Below are 21,018 nucleotides of genomic sequence, written 5' to 3'. Positions count from 1 at the left end.
GGTAAAGCGGTCTGTGGCCTCCGCAGAGCGACGACTCGGACGTATGGGACGACACGGCCCTCATCAAGGCATACGACAAGGCGGTGGCCTCCTTCAAGGTAAGGGGGGCGGCCCGGGCGTAGCTGGGCCCTGGGCTGAGGCCGCTGGATTTCATTGTTTTCCTCCTTTCTTTCCCCGCAGAACGCTTTGAAGAATGGAGAGTGTTCGGAGCCTTTAGACAAACAGGAGCAGCGCCTCGGGATGAAGAGAAAAAACAATAAAAAGAACAGAAATAGAAAGAAGAGCAACACAATGCCTTTGAAACAGGTCACTTCGCCTGTAAATGCTAGTGATGCCTGTACTGCATGATGTACTTCTGTGGTACTCAAAAGTAGCTTGTCCATCACCTTGAGAGTAACGTTCTCGGGGGGATGATAGTATTGTAAACCTTATTTATAGGTTGTATTGAGCAATTTCACTAAATACAAAGGAAAAGCTTTCTGGGTGGGAACCATCTTTCTCGTGGTTGCGACAAAAAGTAGTTTAGAAAAAGGCATCTTTCTCTCTGGTCATTGGTGTAGGTATGATTCTATGATTGTATTTACTTGCCTCTCTTGCTTCTGTTGCAGTGGAAAGTTGGTGACAGCTGTAATGCTGTTTGGTCTGAGGATGGTAATGTGTACCTAGCAACTATTGCCTCCATCAATCAGAAGAGAGGCACATGTGTTGTTACTTACACGGGATATGGAAATCAGGAGGAGCAGAACCTGTCTGATCTACTTCCTCCAGCCAGCGATGAAACAGTAAGTGGGATGGGGAATTCTGGGGAGGTGAGGGACACTTTCATTCTTCTGAAAAGGAAAGAGAAAGTAGGAGGAGACTCAACTTTTTCAGTATTTCTGGTACCATTGCGGTGTTCAGAGTGAGAATCAATACCTGGCAAGCTGACGAAGGGAATGAAAGCGTCACTCAGCATGGAAGAAAGGGAGGGTATAACAAGAAGTTCACAAGTGAAAGATGACATAGCTAACATGGTGAGCAGATAAGATTATGAGGTTATAAGATCTTTCCTGAGTAGGACTGGGAGGGCTAGAGAGAGGGAAGGATGTGGATGAGGCTTTCCAAGCTTTTTCACACTAAAATTGCTTGCTGTAAACTCCTGTTTAGTGCATCTCATAAAAATGTCTTGGTCCTCTAGAATGAAAATGAGACTCCGTATTCAACAGATGAAAGTGAAAAATCTTCCCAGTCACCTCGAGACAAAAACAACTGCACGAAAGCAAGATTCTCCCCTCAAAACCTGCGTTTTCCCACACCACCAGCAGCCCCAGGCCTGGGAAGGGTAAGCTCAGCCTTATCTGAAATAATTCACATATCCCTGTTAAGGCTGGTGTTTACATTCTGAGATAATGGGTTGATATTTGTCATATTCTAGAAACGAAATAATAGCATTTTGAGAATGGATATACAGATACGCATGTTAGAACCTGTTGGTATGTAATTTTATAATAATTTAGCCACTGTGTAGCCCTTTTGCAGTGCTGCTGTCTAGTGAGGAAAGCCTTCTCCCTGGGGTCACTTGCTTTGCAGTTGGCCTGTAAGTTAAAAGAGGGATGTTGTTCCCTGAACTGTGATAGTGCTGTTAATGATAGCACTGTTGATGTTTTAAGATTGCACTTTTTCTAGCCAATTGATATGTTTCACAACACAGGACATTGAAGGTGGTAAAAGCGATGTCCAGATGTCATAGAAGCTCTCAGCTGTACCTTCTCTGTTGGATTATGAGGGCTGGGGTATTGATATGCTCTTCAGTTTTCCTGTTGTGTAGGAGTCTAAGTAATAGTACAGTTGAATGCAGCATTATGTTTTCTAAATATTACTGTTTATGCAAGATTTCTTTATAAGGTTTTCTTTTATCTTTTTTCTTTCATATCAATGGATATGTATCTAAGCTCATTTTAAAGACATTCACAAGCATAATGGAATTTAGTCATATGCCCCCCACCACACAGCAGCAGAGAAATTATCTGCTTGCCTGTGGGCAATATTAGATATGTTTCTTCATGTGAGAGTGCAACCACTGACTTCTATTTAGAAAAAGGGTTTTTATAATGCTTGTATTAACTAGAACCCTGTTTCGGCACTGTTTATCTCAGTGACATGTGTAATGTAAGTTTTACTTTTCCAGACGTGGAATGCTCCACAGAAATAGCTGCTGTGTGATGTTATTGCAGTTTCATTAAATTGCTGGGATGTGTTTTCTTTAGCTTAAAGTTTGTGAATTGCTTCAAATAATTGTCTTAAATAAAATCCTAATGCCTGAAATTTCTTTTTAATTTGCACTATTCAATTTTTTTCAATGTAGCCTGGATCAAAATTCAGGGCACCTCCATCTTTTTTATCTTGCTGGCCCCCACCTTTCGCAGCAGGACCACCGGTAAGTGGTAGGAGAATGAGGAGGAAAGTGTCAGAGATAAGTATTGGTGATCTCAAGTTTTCTAACTGAATGCTCACCGCCTGTGTTTTTGGAACACATTTCTGTGTTAGAGTCTGTATTTTCCAGGTATTTGATAACACATTCAGTTACAAATATTACAAGAATGTAATGCACAAGGTCTGGTCTGCACTCATTTTTGTGATAGTGAAGCTGTTGGTAAGAATATCAAGAGAAAAATTATTTAAAGAAACTACACCTTACATTTGATTAACAGCATTTCAGTGATGCAGCTAAATATTTTCCCCTAATAAAACCTCTTGTGTATAGTCAAGCTACAGGAATCCTGTTTCTTCCAGGCTTTGGAAATTGCATGTTTTCAGAAAATGTTGTCTTATTTGATTCCTTTTCAGAGAATGCATTGAGGATATGTTCCTATTTTTCAGTTTTATATTTTGAACTTTTAGAATTGGTTGCTATCTAACCTGGGATGTACCCTATTGAAACACAGACACTTCCTTTGTGATTTCTTAGTTGATTCCTCCACCACCACCTATGAGGCCAGACTCTCCTGAGGATGATGAAGCACTGGGGAGCATGTTGATAGCCTGGTACATGAGTGGTTATCACACCGGGTATTACCTGGTACGTGCCACTTTTGACTTGAAATGTCTTTAATTTTGCTTTTGTGTTGCTGTTGCAGTTTTCAGCAAGAAGTTAGACAGGGAGGGATGCTTTTTAGATCTCTTATTCTAATTTATGATAACTACATTTAAGGGTATTTTGTATTGCATAAGTATTCTTGTCCTTGAGTAAGAGTCACATGAGCCAGCATATATGTATAGCCAATGTTTAGTTCTTTGTTCCACTGGAGGGGTCCCATTAGGGACTTCTATAGCCAGTGTTTTATAGCCATTCTGAAACAACCAGTTCTGTTTTTGTAGACAGGTGGAGTAAATCTGAATATGTTGTTTATTCAGTAGTCTTCTATGTATTTTCTTTGAGTATGAGAGGTAGTATTACATTTAGAATCAGATTTGGCATTTTTGCAGAGACAATTCATCAGTAATTGTTTCAGGTGATTGTGAACGTCCAGCAGGAGCTGTCAGCATAGTTGTGAAAAATCTATGACATGGAGTATTGACTTCTATTTTCCTTTGTACACTTATGAAGAAAGAAAATTACAGGAGGAATTAAACTCTTTGCATTGGAGAAGTTGGAAAGGGGGGATTTAGTGCCATAGGGTATCTTCAAAAGACTAGTTTTGGAATTTCTTGCATCAGATTATATGTAATTGCGGATTGCTTTAATTTACTTTTAATTGAACAAGAAATATATATTTACAATTATGCTGTAGAGCCACTGATTATAAAGACGACATGTAGTGTGGCTTTTGTCTTGTTTAAACTGCCCATTCTGATTCGCAAAGAGCTAAAAGCTATTCTTGATTTGTTAAGGACTAAAAAAAAATTGTCCAAAAATGTTTTTGTTCTGTCACCTAAAGCTTTTATTTCTATGTTAGTAAAAACAAGATTTTACTAAATTGTATCCTGTAGGGTTTAAAACAAAGTCGAATGGAAGCAGCACTGGAGAGAGAAACGCACACAAAATAATTGAATATCCATCATTGTTTTGAAGGATTGTAAGTATTGTAATTTTGTGCTAAATGAAGATACAGTGTTGCTTGACAAATTTGTTTGAAACTACAGTTCATTTCACAAGCTTTCAACAAGTTTTGAATTCTGTGCAAAAACTGTGAGCTTCAGGACTTCCATCCGCTCTTATGGCTCTCTACAAAGACCACTTCTGCAGTATCAACCCCTTCTTTGCTTAGCAGCTGTGGAATAGTATTTTCTTGTCTAGAATGAAGGAAAGTATTTTATTGCTCTGATGAGAGGTTTAACTACAGCATCTCTCTACGTCAGGATTAGCAGCGCAGCTTAGTTGAATTATTAAGAGTTATCTTATTTGTTTATGGGTTATTTTAAAGTTAAAAGGTTGTTAAGTGAAACACAGTTTTTGCATCTGTGTACACGCCTTTGGAAGCAACTGATTCTTTATACAGATGGGATAGCAGGATGTGTAGCTAAACTTTGTTTTCAGGACAAAATCAACATTTCCGTTTGATATTGTTGAGCAATTCTGTTCTCATTACTTCAGTGCCTGTGCTTTTATTTGAAATCCTTTATTTAGAATTCTCCAGTATATTGTTCAGTTCGTTATAGAATGAAACTATATTCTCTTGGGGACTTGTTTTTCTGATTTTCTGTGACAACATGTAATGTCTGTGCAGTTGAATAATTCTTGTTTGTTTGTTTGTTTAAAAACAAAAGGCTCTTGTATACTAATTTTTGCTTCTTTTTTAAAGCCAGGTACAAATCTTTCCCACTGAGAGGTGTATATCACTTATGCACTGATGGTTGATGGTGAAGATGAGAATTTTATCAAGACAATTAATATTTTCTAAACATTGAGCTGCCCCTGATAACAAGTAAACAAATAACTTGAGACTAGTAATTATACGTGCATTGAAATGAGTTATTTCTTAAAGACCTCTAGTCAAATGTTTTTAGAAAGCACTGCAGCAATAAAATATTTTTTACTTCCCTGAAACAATTTTAAGTCTTTTTACCAAATGATAGATTTAAGTCTTTTAACCCCACATGACAGATTTCCTTTCTCTCATTTTAACACCTCTTGTATTCCTCAGACTTTTTATCTGAATGACAACACCAGAATTAGCAGTTAGAGTATATTCTTTCAGGAGACAACTATGGCAGCAGTGTATGTTACAGTGGCCACTGGTGGCAATGGCCTGGAAAACGGTATACCTTAATATTAAAAGAGATATCTTATGGGTCTGATTAGAATCCTGAATACGACAGCTGGATTCAGAAAGGCTCATCTTTTGTTTCAAATGCTTGTTAATAAAGTTCTACTTTTCAAACTTTGAATTTAGGGTGTGGTTTGTTTTCGGGTGGTTTTTATTTTTAGCTTCTGTCGACATCTGTCTGTTGGATGAATAGCTAAAATACACCAGAAAGTTATGCTGTGTGGCCTTTTTCTGAGTACCATTACTAAAAGCAAATTAGAAAAAGCAGACTGTGAAAAAGTAATGGTAAGTATTGACTTAGATTTCAGCCCTTATAATCTTAACTCTTGTAGAATAGAGGCTGTAGCCACAAAACTAGACATAATGCCAGTGGTTTGCTTTTCAGGGAAACTAGCCAAATACAGGCCTGAACTTTGCTGCATTCAGTTCCTTTTCCTACTGTGGTTGAGTGTCAGAAAATGAGTTTCCCACAAATAATTGAGCAAAAAGAGAGACATAATCTTAATGTCCCTAAGCCACTTCAAAGGCTTTTTCTTAATTGTCTAGCTGAAGTAAATTAATATTGCTGGCAGTGATGCAAAGCTTCTAAATCAGCTGTTCAGCAACTGTTCGTTGCTAAAGAGGCAAAACTGCAAAATGCCTCAATCAGCTAGTCCTCTGTTAGTATCTGGCATTACGTTACAAAAAGCGGCCTTTATCCGTTTTTAACGCTAGTAAAATCTAGCATCCAATATTATTTTTAGTGCAGTACTGACCATAAAGGATTTTATGATTTTTGTTTCGTAAGTGATTCATGTAACTGATTTCATTGCAAGCAAAACAACTGAACAGAAATAATTTATTTTAAATAGGCTTTACACAAAATTTTGTATTTTTGTTTGGAAGATATCACTTGGGTACAATCTATAACCGTATTTGCAAAGCAAGTCCCGTTGTCAGAGTTACGTTAATCCTGTCTTACATTCCTTGATCCTTTTACATTAACCTAACCCTGCTGTAGAAGAGACTGGCATGTTTCATGCTGGTAAAAATACAACACAATACAATACAATACATGTTTATTTGCAATGCAGGTGTATAATTCATAATACACAAGGAAGGGGAAAAAAACCCAAATCCTAACACTTTCAAACTTTCTAGTCTTGAAAAATTGGTGAAAGGGGCAAGACGCATTGTGAGATAATTTTAAACTCCCAGACTGGGGATGCTGCTCCTTCATGGTATCAAACATTTTAAGGTCCTCTGCATCAAGAAGCCAACCTGTCATGACTATTGTCACAAGACCAGGCAATTGAGAAACACACTGGACAAAAGCCGTCACTGTTGATGCACTGGCTTTGAACTGGTGTGTGAACTTAGGGCTAATGTCCAGCTCTTCTAAAGCAGGCATGTTACTAAGTGTTCTAAAGAAGTTTCTCCAACCAGTTTCTGTAACATTGTGGTTTACTAAAAAAGTGAGAGCTTTCCAAGCTTCTGGAAGCCTCCAGTTTGCAAACTTTGCTGCAAAAATAAACAGACATCAGTAAGGATTTAAAGATGCTCCAAAACCATATGAAACATGAACAAATAAACACTGAAGCTGAGGTATTGTACATCATCAAAAATAAAACAAAGTTGTTGCTATCAGGTTGAAAAAAGTAGAACTTTGAACTCATCTCCTTTAAGCATTTTAATACCTCAGGCTGAGGAGATGACTGATAAAATAGAGGATACTTTAGCAGGCACATTAATGCCTAGTAAAATAAGATACCAGTGTGTTTATGAGCATTCAAATACCGCTCTTACAGAACAAAGCAAATACAACACCATCTGATGCAACCACGTGAGGTCAGATCAGCTTTGCACAGATGGAAGATACTGAGTTTAAAAATCTCTTCCATGCCTATGTACCATCACATATCCTCTTCAGTCTTGCCTTATAGTCAACCTACTTACTTACCATCAAGTCACTATATATACTAAAATGCAAGCCAAAAATAAAGGAAGATGGTATGACAGACTCAGCATTTGCTTACAAAAGAAGACATTTTTCCCTAGCCTATATATGAGATGGTAGTTTTAAGACTATACTACGTAAATATTAAATTCAAGAAATATTTTGGTAATGCACAGTTTTAACAGCTAGGGCACATAAGCCAATATAACTAGCAATGAAGCTATGAGGCTCTATTTTAAGTCAGTCAGTCTTTTTTTCCACTGATTATTTTTCTTGTAATTTACATGGCTTTGTAGAAGGCAAGGGGAACTAAGGAGGCATTTCAAAGGAGGTTCAGCAAAGTCTAGTATCTAAGCAGTTTGAATACACTTTGATGAGCAAGAAATATTTTGGGCTGTGTATAGAACAAACAGGAAGAAATGAGACCCATTAAAAATGACATATAATTTGCAATTGTTGTAATGTATACAAACAGAAAATTAATTTATCCTGAAGCAGTGTCTTCTCTACTCAGAAATGTTATTTCATGTTTGAAGTTCTCTCCTTTAAACTTACCTATTTCTAACAGGCTGTCATCATCCAGACATAGAATAAATAAGAAGCATCTGAGGTGCAGCAGGTGTAGACACTGCTGAACAATCAGTTTGGCTGCAGACTTTATTCCCTTCCCTGCAGGAAGGATGAGCTCCTCCAGGTTAAGAACAACATCTAAATTGCATGCTGCAGAGAGAAGACGGTGACTTTTCCTGTTAAGATTAAACAGGAATATATGTTTCCTAAATCTTGTAACGCCAATGAGTGACAGCAGCAGAGCCAAGTAAAAAAATATTTAAATTTAGATTCTGGGCAATAGGTTACTGTCAGCTTTCTTTCCTCAGGTTTGCCCCTGCAGTTGTTGTGAAGGTCACTTCACTCTAACTCAATAGCTTGAAAAGGTCATCAACAGGAAAGGCAGAACTACTTCTCCAGAAAGGGTCTAAGAAATCCCATGAGTCCTCTAGAGATAAAAGGCATCTTCCATGTTGCCAAACTCAAGGCAGGAAAGAAAAAGAAATTAGGGTAATCCTCCCTTCCCAAAATGCAAGCCTTTTCAACCTTTTCCTGTTCCCTATAGACATGGCTTTTGCAGGAGGATCATCTTGGCTTTCAGAGGTGCTGAACACCTCTGATTCCATAGTTTAGGACAGCCATCCATCTCACTTGGCTCATCCGTCTCAGAAGGACATGAACGCATGCCCTTCATCACAAACTGCTCTGTGAGACCTGATTTAACATTCTAGTTCAAGTTATTTCTTAAGAGCTCCAAAAGAACCTAAAACAAAATAATTCTGTCAAATGCAACAAATGAGATCAGCCAAAAGGAAAGATACGTACAAACCAAAGATTTCACAAGCTTCCTTGTCATCAAAGTCTGGCTTTTAAGATCCAACACTTTGAGAGAGACAAAATTGGGCAGAGCAGCAGCTAGGAGGAAAGAAAAAAGTATACATTGCCATTCTTGGAACTTAAAATTAGCAGTTTCTCTCAACTATTGAGTTTTAAAAAGTGAGTTTTCTGTGTTAAAAAAAAAAAAATTCCTACCTAAAGAAAGCAAATCTTGATCTCTCAAAAATGACCCAGTTAACCTGATTTCTGTTAATTTCTTGATGAAGAAATCGCTGCCAGAAGAGATTCAGAATTGAAGTAGCTGGAGCAGTCCAGGTGAAAAACAGGGAGGTCTCGGAAGCTCTTAATAAATTCAACTACAAAACAGTGTTGCAACACTGGAGATTCATTATATAGTGAACAAAGGTCAAAAATCAAGAAAGTTCTCCTAGCTCCACCTGTGAACTTTACTGCAGAGGGAAGCATCTTCTGTCACAACAAAAACAAGTGAGACAGATAAAAAGATGAATGGGAGCAGCAGCTTGATTCCTCTGTTTACGTGTTAAAATCAGATGGCCTGTGTTTTATAACTAGAATCATGATGGATCATTCTGGCCTTAAAATGCAAGCAAGTTTTGCTATAGATTAATTTCTGGTTTACTTCACATGTGAAAAATATTCTGGTTTTTCAACATTTAGCGGGACCGAAACTCTTTAAACACCTTCCCCCTAAAGTTATTAGTTTTAGGTACATTATAAAACCCTATCCAATGGCCAGATATTGAGGGTACAGTTCACTGAATGCTGTTGGTTTGTACTGTATGTTTATATTGAAGTAGAGCTGGGTAATTGTTATCATAGCGTACAAAAAATCGGTTATCTAGGAGCCTCGGACTGAAAAGTAAGCTTCTTCCTGGAATAAGGCAGCTAAAACGGAAGTCACGACCCGCTCGCTGACCTGTCAGAGCAGCTATGCACATGATCTGCAGTCAGCTGCCAATTGTGCTCCCTCTCTTCTTCCTCCCAGCGGACTGTAAGTGGTGAGAAGGGAAAATACTCACTCCAGGGAAACAAAGAGCACAGTCTTGCTCATTCCTCCATACTAACTTATGGAGGTCAATGAAGTTACAGCCCTGAAAGGTTCAGCTCCTCTTTTTTGTTGTGGTTGTAAACTCAAGGAAGAAGCCATAGGGCAGAAGCAATGGGAAGACAATTCAGAGATGCTACATGTCTGTTAAAGGAGAAATTAAAACTGCTACTTGATACTGACAAGTTCTAGTGCAATACAGTACCTAAAGTTTTACAGTGCACCTTACCCAGCCTAGAGCTGTTTTCAAGCTTCATTTTGTTCATCAACAATTTCTTCATATTACAGAGATTTTTGAAGCCATCAGGTATTGTATCAAATACATTGCAGTTCTCACATTGACTCACTGACAGTTCCTCTGGGCAGATGAATTTGTCCAAATTTGAAAAAAGTAGTTCTGTGATGAAGCCAGACAAACATACAATGAAACTGAGTTGATCTGCTTAATCCCTCTGTTCTTCTGACAACTTGCCAAGGTTTTTGTAGCTGAACTTCGCTATCTATCTCACATCCTAACATCTTTGGCTTCCCTTCTCCTGACTGCTGTTTCCTATCCTCCTTGTACCACTGCCCTTCCCTGCCAACCCATCCTTCGCTGAGGCTTCTGCTGCTTGCAGCCTGAGCGTACGCTTGGCAGGATTCCATAAAGGCACCTGCACTGCCCAGTATTCTTTGATTTTGAAAGCTTAGTGCAGACCCACTCAGATTGCCCCAAGCAGAAAATGGACGTCCGGTGGTGCCTATGAGCTTGTCCTCCGTACTGCGCAACCCTCTGCTGAAGCAGTTCTCCCTCTGTAGCGACATGCACCTCTTAGATCAAAAACCAGTATCGAGGTCATAGTCTGAAATTAGGGGCCAGGATGGAAATCTGTTAATGCAGAATGGCTGCCTATCCCCTGAAATGCATATGGTAGAAGACAGCTTTATTATTCAGGCGTATGGAGCTGTTCAGTTGTCAGGCATCAAGGGGAGAGGAAGAAAAAGGGAACTAGAGAGAAAAATTACATTCTGCCAAAATTCAGTACGATGTACCTGGCATTTCTTTTTCATTTATCTCAAGACGTTCCACAAAAGACATCAAAAGAAGTAATTCTTGCTCTGTAATGCTCAAGTTAAGATGATGTAGACTACATTTTTTAAAATGTTCCTCATACTGATCAATAGCAGGTCGGATAATTTCTATGAATCCAGGATTGTTATTCAGCTGAAGTGCAATATAATCCGAAACGGAAAACAGTATCATCAAATTTCTGGGGTCAGCTTCCTGAAAGGAACTGATGTTGCTGAATGTACATTTTAAAAGTGGCATCTTCCCTGTTGTAAGTAGGAAAGGACATACGATGGAGTCTCGTAGATCTCTTCTTGTGAAAGAAAGCTATTAATGTTTGGGTTTTTTTTCTTCTTTCATTTTTTTGTGCCATGTCATTAAAGAGTGTAAACACAAGAGCGTAATCCCGGTCAATTGTTGGCATCTCCAGTGAACAATAGGAAGCACCTACTTCAGATATATTAAATTCTTGTTTGTGTTCACTTCCTTGTACTGCAACCTGAAAACTCCTGGGTAAAGAGAGCAATTCTGGGTAATCCTGAAAAAACTGCAACTTAGATTTTTGTGGTGATAAAAATGAACTTAACAAAATATCTTTGCCTCTTAGGAACGGAAAAGTCATTGGGGCACACACAGAGACAGTATTACTCTCATAAACTACAGAAATAGCGAAGTCCAGTAAATACTGAATGAAACTGGAAGAAGCAGTTTTGGATCAATAAAACTTAACTGGTCAGTGAAGAACATTCTTATTGGAAGGTCTGAATGGTGCTGGAGACGTTCATCATTTTCTGATTGGCTTTCCACTGACTCCTTGCAGTCAATCGATTTAAATAAATAGGATATAATTTGGGGGACTGCTTTGGAAGAAAAGCTGCAAGTGTAAACCAATAAAAAATTATAGCACCCAGCAACTTTTCTACATGTGTTGATTTGCTGCAAGTACTGCAACCCTTGCTCCAGTTTTTCTTTTTCATCAGAAACTAGCAGCTCTCTCAGTCTTCTCCCTGCAAGAAACTCCTGGAACTAGGGGTGAAAGAATTTATAAACTGGATGAAGCCTTTGGGCAGTAAATTTGCTCAGTAAACCCAGCCTAACAGATTAATCTCCATCAACTCCTGCTTTAGATCATACTCAGTGAAATCAAAGGATGGCTTGAAAAGACAGGTTAAGGCAAGCTCACCACATGAAGAAAACATAGCTAGTACATTTTCTCTTTCTTCACTGTATTTTAGTAAGTGATAGTGCAGATAGGCTTTAACGCTGTTTTTCCACTTCCTGCTTCACCTTCCAGCACAATGGTGGAGTTAAAGTTCTCAAAGATTTAATGAAGAAAGAGCTGCTGTATTGGCTCATTAATATCCTTTGAGACAACTGATAGGTCCCCATAGAGTAATTTCAAGTCAATAGCCGAATGGTTTGAATTCCCAAAGGAAAACAATTTGCTGAAGCTGTTATCATTGTAAGCCTTTGTAAGTTGTTGTGTCAAGTTCTTTGCTTCCTGAAGGCACTGAGTTTCAACAAGTGTCATGTCTGCAAAAAGGATGACATTAAATAATAAAACCTAGTGAACGGTTGATTCTGTACACAAAAGTCAAATATAGTCAGCTGTCCATTAAATTGGAGTAATAAGAACTTGAGGTTTTCTAGATAATGGAAAAAACTGGTATCATTTCTTCTGGATAAACCAAGTTCCCACAGTTTCTCTTTGTCCTGCTCAGTTGGCTTTACACCCATCTGGTTTAATGTGGGGTTAGTCTGTGTGTAGCAAGTAATCAAGTGATAAACTTGAGCTAAAAGCCTTTGCTGGACCTGACCTAGCTCTGTGCAGAGACACGCTGGTATCTCAGTGCAACGATCCCTAGCCTTCCATGGTCGAGAAAGAATAATTAGCTTAGATACAGCGCTGTGTCAATAAATAACTGAATTGCCAGCCTCGCAAGCAGGCTCAGAGAGTGGTGAAGACACATTCAGTTGGCAAATGACCATGCAGACAAAGCAGTGTTAAACCTGACCTAAACATCCTTTCTGGACCCACATTAGCTTCCCACAGAGCTGTTGAGTCTCTGCACCACGCTCTCTAAAGCTGTTGCTCTGCCAGGGTTTCTAAGTTCTGGTACAGAACATCAGTTCTGGATAGAGCCAGCTACATTGTCCACAAAACAGATAATCTGCCCCAAAATAAATGTGTGGGGGCTGTACTTTGCTGTTTCCCAACAGCTGAAATAAGGTAAATGTACTTTTACATTGATGTAATTATACAGATATGCAGTACATGTATTGCCAAAAAAACCCACAGTAATTTGTTGTATCAAATGAAGCAGTACCATTTTATTATTTGCATATTAAACAAAAGTACAATGAACCCCAGAAATGCTCACTGGCTCTTCCTGCACTTCACTAAAAGATGACATCAGAGAGCTCTTTTCTGAAGAATTGCAGACAAGATAGAGTATATTTATGCCATAGCCTGGGGAACTAGAACTTCCTACCAGAAACAGCCGCAGTCACTTTCAGTAAAATGGAGATGTACATGTTGGTGAATACAAAGAATGAACAAACATCTCAATTAATAAACTGGCAACTATGACTTTTATTGTTCTCTCCATTATTTCAGTACCATGAGATTTAAAACTATTATTATGCTTTCAGAGCTCTCAAATGTGCTTTTTAGTACCTTCAAAAATTACAAAACGGCTCCATCTGATACATATATCCCAAATAATTTTGTCATTTCTGGGAGGCAGTAATAGCCGTTCTCGGATTAACAGAAGGCTGCTAAAGAAAGAATCCGGGCAGTACCACTATAGCAAATTTACTTTTAAGTTATCAACTCTGTGCTTGCACATCAGTACTGTTCTGCAGCATTGCGTATGAACTCTTCCCTCAGAAATCCACACAAATGTATCAACAAAACCACTCCCTTGAAATGGCCATAGTATTTGGAAAAAGGAAGCATCAGAAGCAAGATAGTGGAAGGTTATCCCAACGCAGCTGATCTACTTTTGCAATTTTCCAAAACGTGACTGAAAAAAAATCACACCATATTATCACAAAATAATTTCGTTTGCTTATATGCCTCTTCTGCACAGAAGTGACTTTCACCCGCTAAGGGATTTGTTTATATTCATAGATTACAAAAGCAAGCAGTACCTGACAGATTCTCTGCTATTTGTTGTCCCTATATAGGGACAATCCATAAATCCTAACTCAGTCCTTACTTCAATGAAAATTTTGTCTTACCACGTAAGAGCGAAATCCAGAAAACCATTAACAATCCTCTCAAACTAAAATGTAAATTCAACACCGCCATTCTTTCAAGTGAAGCTGCACAGTACTTACCAGCTCCTACAGAACGTAGGGTTGCTTTCTCTTCAAGATTTGCTTTACAGGGAGTTTGCTAGAACAAAAACAAATCCAGTTATACTCCCTTAAATATTTATTATTCAGTTCAAACTGAGTTGCTTAGGTACCAGCAAGCACCAGCAGCTACAAGGGCAATTTACAACAGATGCAGTACTAGATCTGTATTTTTCAACACTAGCAAATTTCTTTTACTCCTCCCAGCAGCAGGACCGCAGCCATAATGCCCATCTACCTTTATCTCTCTCCCCTGTAAGCTTTTTCCATCCCAGGGTTTTGCTGCCTGCCTACCAAGGATACGAGGCCCAGCTCTGATATGATACAGATGCATAACCTTGATGCAGACTGCTGAGAGAAAGCCATGAGACAGTCTGCAGAGACGCAGGGAAGCTACCGCTACAGGCAGAGGGAGCAGGGTGAGACAGGGTGGCTGATGGCCAGAGGACACTGCCACGAGCCTGCCCAGCAGAGACCCTTGTTTGCCTGAGTGGGGTGGTGAACATTGGCCTCAGAGCTTGTAACATCCCAGCTATCTTTAGTATGAGTTAGCAAATAAATAATCACTTTGTCCTTCTCAGTTGTGTATATCCTCAAGGTGCCTGAACAAACCGACCCAAGAGAGGAGCTGCGAGATCTCCCACAGTAACACCTCCTGCACAAAACCTCTCCACTAGCTTCCCGCAGTGCCACAAACTGGGACTCAGCTTTCCCCCTCCCACCAGCCTCTCTGTGGTGGCCTCTCGACAGCCCTGTGGTTCTGTGGCCATGCCCAGCACCCTGGGCTGGGGTACTTTACTACCGACAGAGCAGCCCAGGGGCCCAGGCGCTGTCACGCACGTTACAATTTGCCAGTAAAGGATGATTGGTGTTAATTACTGAAAAGCTGATTGCCAGTGGCCGCCCTGCAGAGGCGCTTTCTCCACAACTCAGGTCAACACCTGCAGGCAGGCAGCCGCTGTTTGGGGATATGAGTTTGAACACCACAGGTCCCCGAGCCACGGGGCTCAGAAACACCTTTACAGCGGCAGAGGGGAGCTGCCCTGCCTGCTCCACGCCGACACAGGTCACATAACCCTCTACCCGTTCAGCCACCTGTGAAATGCGGTGCATTCAAAAAGTTGTCCGAGATGAAGAACTGCAATAAGCTGCCATTGCTGCACGTTCTGCGCGCGCGCGCACACGCACGCGCACACACACACACACACACACGCTCCCTATTACTGAACTATCATTTAAAATTGCAAAGCACAAATACTGCTTCACTAACAGCAAATACTGCAGACTAGTGCAAACCTGTGCAGAATGTAATGTTGATGGGCTCTCCGGTTGCTCTTCCAGTGACTTTCCAAGTACTTCCAAGCAGTTGGAACTAGAATGAAGTTTTCAAATGACATAGCAGTTAGTGCAATGCATTGCTTCAAATGCTAACAGTTGGCAGAAAGATCGAACTATTTCACAAACATTCCTTGTGTTGGGAAAATTTTACTGTATTTCTATATTGAAACATTAATTAAAAAAAGGTTTTAACAGAGGCATAATATCCTATACACTCAAGAAACTAAGTTATTTATATACATTTAAAGTAGAATGAAAAAAACAACAGCAAAAGTGTATGGCAGCTTTCATCACACAGCAGGAAATTGTCTTAAGATACACTGTCACTCACGCAGGGAACCATTTTACATGTTCTCCCACAGGATCTTCACCTTCTTCCCATTCCTGTAAGCAACCTGCACAGTTGAAGCACTGTACCCTATTGCCTTCTCCTGCAAGCAAGAAATTACACACCTCAAAAATGGTCATGTACATGATTTTTTTCCTTGCTAACATGCAAGCAGCATAAAAACTGCAACAATGCAGTTGTTTCATGAGTTTACTTCAGTGACCTCTGTTACGGGAATTACATGCTTTTTAAATCACGAATAATAAAAATTAAATCAAGGAAAAGAAAATGCCACAGAATTGAGAGATGTGCCATTATCGTCCTTTTAGTGACACCAGACAAATGAATATACGAGTGCCCAGATAAATGCTTTCTCCTTTCTTCTCCTGGCTTCAACATGGGCTTCTGCTGGCCAGGTTTTAAAAGACTCCAGTCAAACTCCTTCATCCTCAAAGATGTTCAAGACGAGATCACCTTTGCAATCAAAGACATTTGATTAGTTAGGAGAGCTTTAGCCTGCTATCGGATTCTCCAAAGCAGGAACAGAACTAGACTGCAAATATGTCAGGCTTAAGCAAACCAAAACCACGACTAAAGAACCGTATCTTTCAGACAATTATAAATGTATATTATTGATTTATAGTACAGATGAAAATATCTGTTTTTCTTTCAAAGCCTTCAGGTTTCATTTCTTTCTCACCTCTCTCTTACACAGGCAAATGCAGTAAGATAGATCTACTTAAGCAGCATGTCTTATATTTAGCTTCTAAAGAGAAAAAATTTATTCTTGCGGTAAAAATTCCAGAAGTACAGAACCAATAGTCTTTCACATATGTAATCTTGCTTTAAAAAAAAAAAAAAAGCAACAGTCTGGAGCAGCTTTCATTATTAATGGTGATGTACAATAAAAATACGAAGGCATTATTTTCTAATGAAAAGATAACAGTCAGTGTATTTTTTTTTTTTACCTGTTGCAGTAGATAAATTCTCCGTGATAAAGGAAGCTGTGAAATGCCTCCCCTAAGCGGAAAATTAAAAATTAATACTTATTTCTATTATGCATTCTATTTTCATTTCACTCTTCAGCTAAATGAAAGAAATAACTGTAATATATAAACAGGGCTAGTACTAAGTATCAACATTTTAAATGCTTTCAGTTTGAGAGAGAGAATTTTCTGAAACAGAATTCACTAATGACAGGTTACTATTAATGAGAAGGAATGGCTATCCTCAGACAGTAGCAGCTCTAAGGAAAGGAAGACAGCACTGATGCTTTTAAGATATCTGAGATGGTGCTTTCCAAGCGATACTTGCAGTCCTCTCATCTTACATTAGCTAATGGGTTTAGCTTCCAAATTTTTTGAGATTTTTGAGGCACAGGGGTTTTAATCATGAAAGATCTTACATATATTATACTTTTTCTGATGAAAGCAAGTCCCCCAAGCAAAGATGAAGTCATACAAGAAGAGCTGGTAGGGTAGAGTTCACCTAACCTGACTTCATCCATGCGGAAGTGCTTAGTTTAGCATACTCACCTACAATCTTCCTAATAATCAGTATATATGTATAGGTGCCATGAGGCTTTAATTCATCTGTCTGCCTTCGAGTAGGATAAATGCCAATTAGAGGTATGTTGCTTCCTAGGTACTGCCTAGGCAAGCAGCTTGGATGCGCACATCAAAATAAACTTACATGAAACAAATTCCACCTAGAGTGCATAGTGTTAATTACATATGCAATTATATAGAGCTTTGGGGTTGTTGGGGTTTTTTTTAGAAGGAAGAGGGTGGAAATCAGGATCAAGGCCTAATTTGTCTATCTTCAAGTCCTTGGCGTGTATTCCACAGTAAAGGAAGATTGAAATAGGTCACAAGATTACCACCACTCCAACAAATCTACTGTAGGTTTCAATGTACTTTTTAATTTCCTCACTTGATTTCTTACTTAGAAGGAATTCACACCTATAAAAAAAACATTATTCGTAAGCATTAATTCCAATAAAAATTCCGGAAGCAGTGTTTCAGTTATTAAGAGGTGCATACTCAGGATTTTTCACAACAGAAAGACAATGAAACAAAGGCAAACTTTTTGGTGCCGTCAGCATTGTTCATGCAACATAGTGACTATCTGAGAGAACAACCAGCTGGCTTTTGCTCAATGAAAAGCCCATGGGAGATCTCTAGAAAGTATGTAAAACAATATATATAGAATAATTATAAGGTTAGGGATAGCAGACTTATACTGTTCAGTTCTCAGAAATAAAGATCTGCTGTAATCAATTGCCTGAATATAACAACCTTGAAGACAAAAATGTGGGGGTTTTTTTTTGTTTGCTTTCTAGCATCATTGCTGAGGAAAAAAAGACGTATCAAAATAAATCAACCTTTTTGTACATACAGAAATATTTCTAGGACAGTCAGTCAATTTACTTAGGAAACCATTTAGCATGTTATCTCCAAGGATTATCACCATCTTCCCAACTTCCCAGACATCCACCACAAGCAAAACTCTGCACTGTATTTTTCTCGCCTGCATGTAGAGAGTTACAGATCTCAGAGATAATCACGCATTTGTGTGTTTTACTTGCTCACACCCTAGCCATGTGACCACGAGTATACCAGTGTATATCATTGGTCCAAAATTTTCTTAGATTATAGCAACTGAAATTAAAAAGGTTTACAAAACTGCTTAGATTTCCATTTAAGTTGGGTCAGTCTGGGTCTAAACTTGGTGCAGGTCCAAAAGTGAAAATATAAGGTAGATCTTTCCACCAAAATAAAACTTCAGAAATATTTGAGAAATTGTACAGGCTTGATAGAATAAACTTGTCTTCTTTGCTGACTATTTTTTAAATTTTGCATTCTAGGTAATCAGTTTATTTGTAAAAGCTAAGTAAATGAGTAATTCTAGAAACCAATGGAATAAGATGGAGGAACTAGAATTTCTGTCCCTAAGTTAACATATCGATAGTCAGCACAAACGTGATGGAAGAAAGATAGGTCAGTCAAATGCTGTAATGCCAGTGTATAAAATATCCAGGGAAAATTGAGTAAACAGTGCTAGAAGGAAAAGGAGTATCAGATCTTAGTGATATCTTAGAACAAAACTGAACTAGCCAACAAAGAGCAAAGATTTTCTACAGCTTGGAATTTCAGGCCTCTATTGGAATAACACAGTTCTTTGTCCATGTTACCAGCCAACCAACCAGGAAGACAGAACTGAGTACGTAATGCTCAAAGAGATGAGAGAGGCACTGTGGGCAAGAAACAGAATTGTACTCAGTGACTCCAGTTATCCCCCAAGTGGACTGCACAGATACCACCTGGAGATGCAAAGTAGAGATGACTTTTTTTTTTAAGACACTATCAGGCATAATCTCATGGGGCAGCTGGTTAGCAAGTCTACAAGATGACGTGACTTGGTATTGAGAAACACACTGGAAAGAGCTCAAAGTCTCATAGTGGAAGTGTCACTGTGTAACCATGACTGCAATTTACTTAGATGCAATATCCCCCACAGAAACAGGGAACCTACTAAAGCTATGTTAAACTTCAAAAACAGGAACTATGTAAAGGTAAGGAAGCTGAAATGGCTGACTAAATAAAACCAACCAACCAACCAAAAAAAACCAAACAACAAACCAAAAGCCCCCAACAACTCTCTTACAGGCATTTGAGAATTTCCTGAAAGATGTTTTACTGGAAGTGCAACACCAACATGTGCTATTTATTAGAAAAAGACTTATGGAATGTTACAGGAAAGTAGTATGACTGATAGGAAAATAAATCAGATTACAAGAATTAAGAAGGTATCACTCAAAAAGCTGAAGCTTTTGAGCGAAGAAAACAGAAGGCTCAAAAGCTCTGACAGATGAAGTGTGAAAATAAAATCAGGCAGGGTGAAAAAAAAAAAAAGTCCAAGAGTAACAAGCTAAAGGAATCTAAACCTTGTTTCAGATAGCAGGAACAAAAATCCAGTGAAGAGAGCTGATAGAGCCAACTGCTAACCAGGCTGTAAAAGAACCATTCAAAGGGCACAATGCAATTGCAGAGGACTTGAAGTGACATTCTGTGCAATATTTGCATTAATGTTCACTGCAGAAGAATTCAAGGAGATTCCCATTGTTTAAAGCAGGGGGGCCATACAGCAGAAAGTGGATCCAAAATCAAAGCAATTATGCAGTAGATTATGGCTGAGTGGGGAAAACGTAATGCCAATCTTTAAAAAGCAGTCTGCACCTTTGGGGGAGAGGAAGAGACATCAGATCGGTAAGCCCGGCATCTGTTACAGACAAATAAGCAGAAAAAGGTATAATTATGCCAGTGTACAAACCCATGATTAATCCACATCTTAAACAATGCACATGATTGAGGTCCCCTCAACTCAAAAAATACTGTATTAGAACAGGAAAAGGCACAGGGAACAGCAGCTAGGATGATCAAAAATGTGGAACACCTTCTGCATGAGGAACAGTTGAGTTACCTATGTTCTTCAGCCTGGGAAAGAAAGCAGTTATGGGGGATAAAATGCCACAAAATGATAAGCAGCACAAAAAAAAAAAAAGTTATACCCATTCAAGTATTGTAAGTAGACTCATGCTGTTTTATAAATCAAAACAGAAATCCCTCCAAGCATCGCTTCCAATTACCTGTAAAGAAAAACTGAGCTCTGGCAAGCGAATCAGGCTTTGTTCCTCTGGCACAGAACGGCCATCCATCACAGGACTGCAGCCTCGCGTCCTCTGCGCTGTACCTGTGGCCATGCTCTGCTGGGTTCTTCTCCAACTTCTGAACACATATGTCATACTTTGAAGTATTACCCACCTCTTCGCCCAGGACAAATTCACAAGTGGGACAAAATTTCTTGTGCTGTTCGTATGGGGTGCATCTAACCTTCATGGAAAGTAAAACTAATCCACAGCAAAACCATTGCACACTGGATTTAACAAGCATGTGATAAAATGCAGCAGCTGCCATTTCTGTCAAGGACCATGATGAATGAGATGTATAGGACAAGAAGGGCTTTAATCTATTGCGTTCATTTCTCATGGTAGGGTTTGTAACTCTTCTATAGCTGTTGGAATTCTGCCTCCATGTCTTTGGCAAACTTGTGAAAATCAAAGGCTACGCATGGGAAACGAGCTTGCAAAGCAGAAGGATTCAGCTCATGTATTTCATTGTCATTTGTCTCCACTGTAGGGTCCCCTTTGGCAGATATTTTCTGAAAAAACAAGGAAGACTACCTAATTATATTACCTGCGTCTTTTAGATAACATTCAGTCATCACCTCTGTTACCTTAATAACACGGCT

The 21,018-nt window shown here is 39.0% G+C and overlaps 1 protein-coding gene and 1 pseudogene across 1 annotated transcript; one reads left to right on the top strand and one right to left on the bottom strand.

Annotated features, from left to right (window-relative positions):
- The first annotated feature begins 28 nt into the window (after nucleotides 1–28).
- On the top strand, nucleotides 29–4,966 carry LOC104071506 (survival of motor neuron protein-like). Its single transcript, XM_009580621.1, has 8 exons — nucleotides 29–98; nucleotides 181–306; nucleotides 609–782; nucleotides 1,178–1,321; nucleotides 2,345–2,416; nucleotides 2,948–3,058; nucleotides 3,970–4,055; nucleotides 4,786–4,966. The coding sequence occupies exons 2-7, from the start codon at nucleotides 241–243 to the stop codon at nucleotides 4,024–4,026; spliced, it is 624 nt and encodes a 207-aa protein (XP_009578916.1). The 5' UTR covers nucleotides 29–98; nucleotides 181–240; the 3' UTR covers nucleotides 4,027–4,055; nucleotides 4,786–4,966.
- Nucleotides 4,967–6,382: 1,416 nt separating this feature from the next.
- On the bottom strand, nucleotides 6,383–20,756 carry LOC104078831 (annotated as a pseudogene).
- Between the last annotated feature and the right edge of the window lie 262 nt (nucleotides 20,757–21,018).

This window comes from Fulmarus glacialis, unplaced genomic scaffold (assembly GCF_000690835.1).
Source record: "Fulmarus glacialis isolate BGI_N327 unplaced genomic scaffold, ASM69083v1 scaffold12266, whole genome shotgun sequence".
Lineage (NCBI taxonomy): Eukaryota > Metazoa > Chordata > Aves > Procellariiformes > Procellariidae > Fulmarus > Fulmarus glacialis.
Note: the sequence above shows the minus strand (reverse complement) of the source record. Positions and strands in the feature narration are given on the sequence as shown.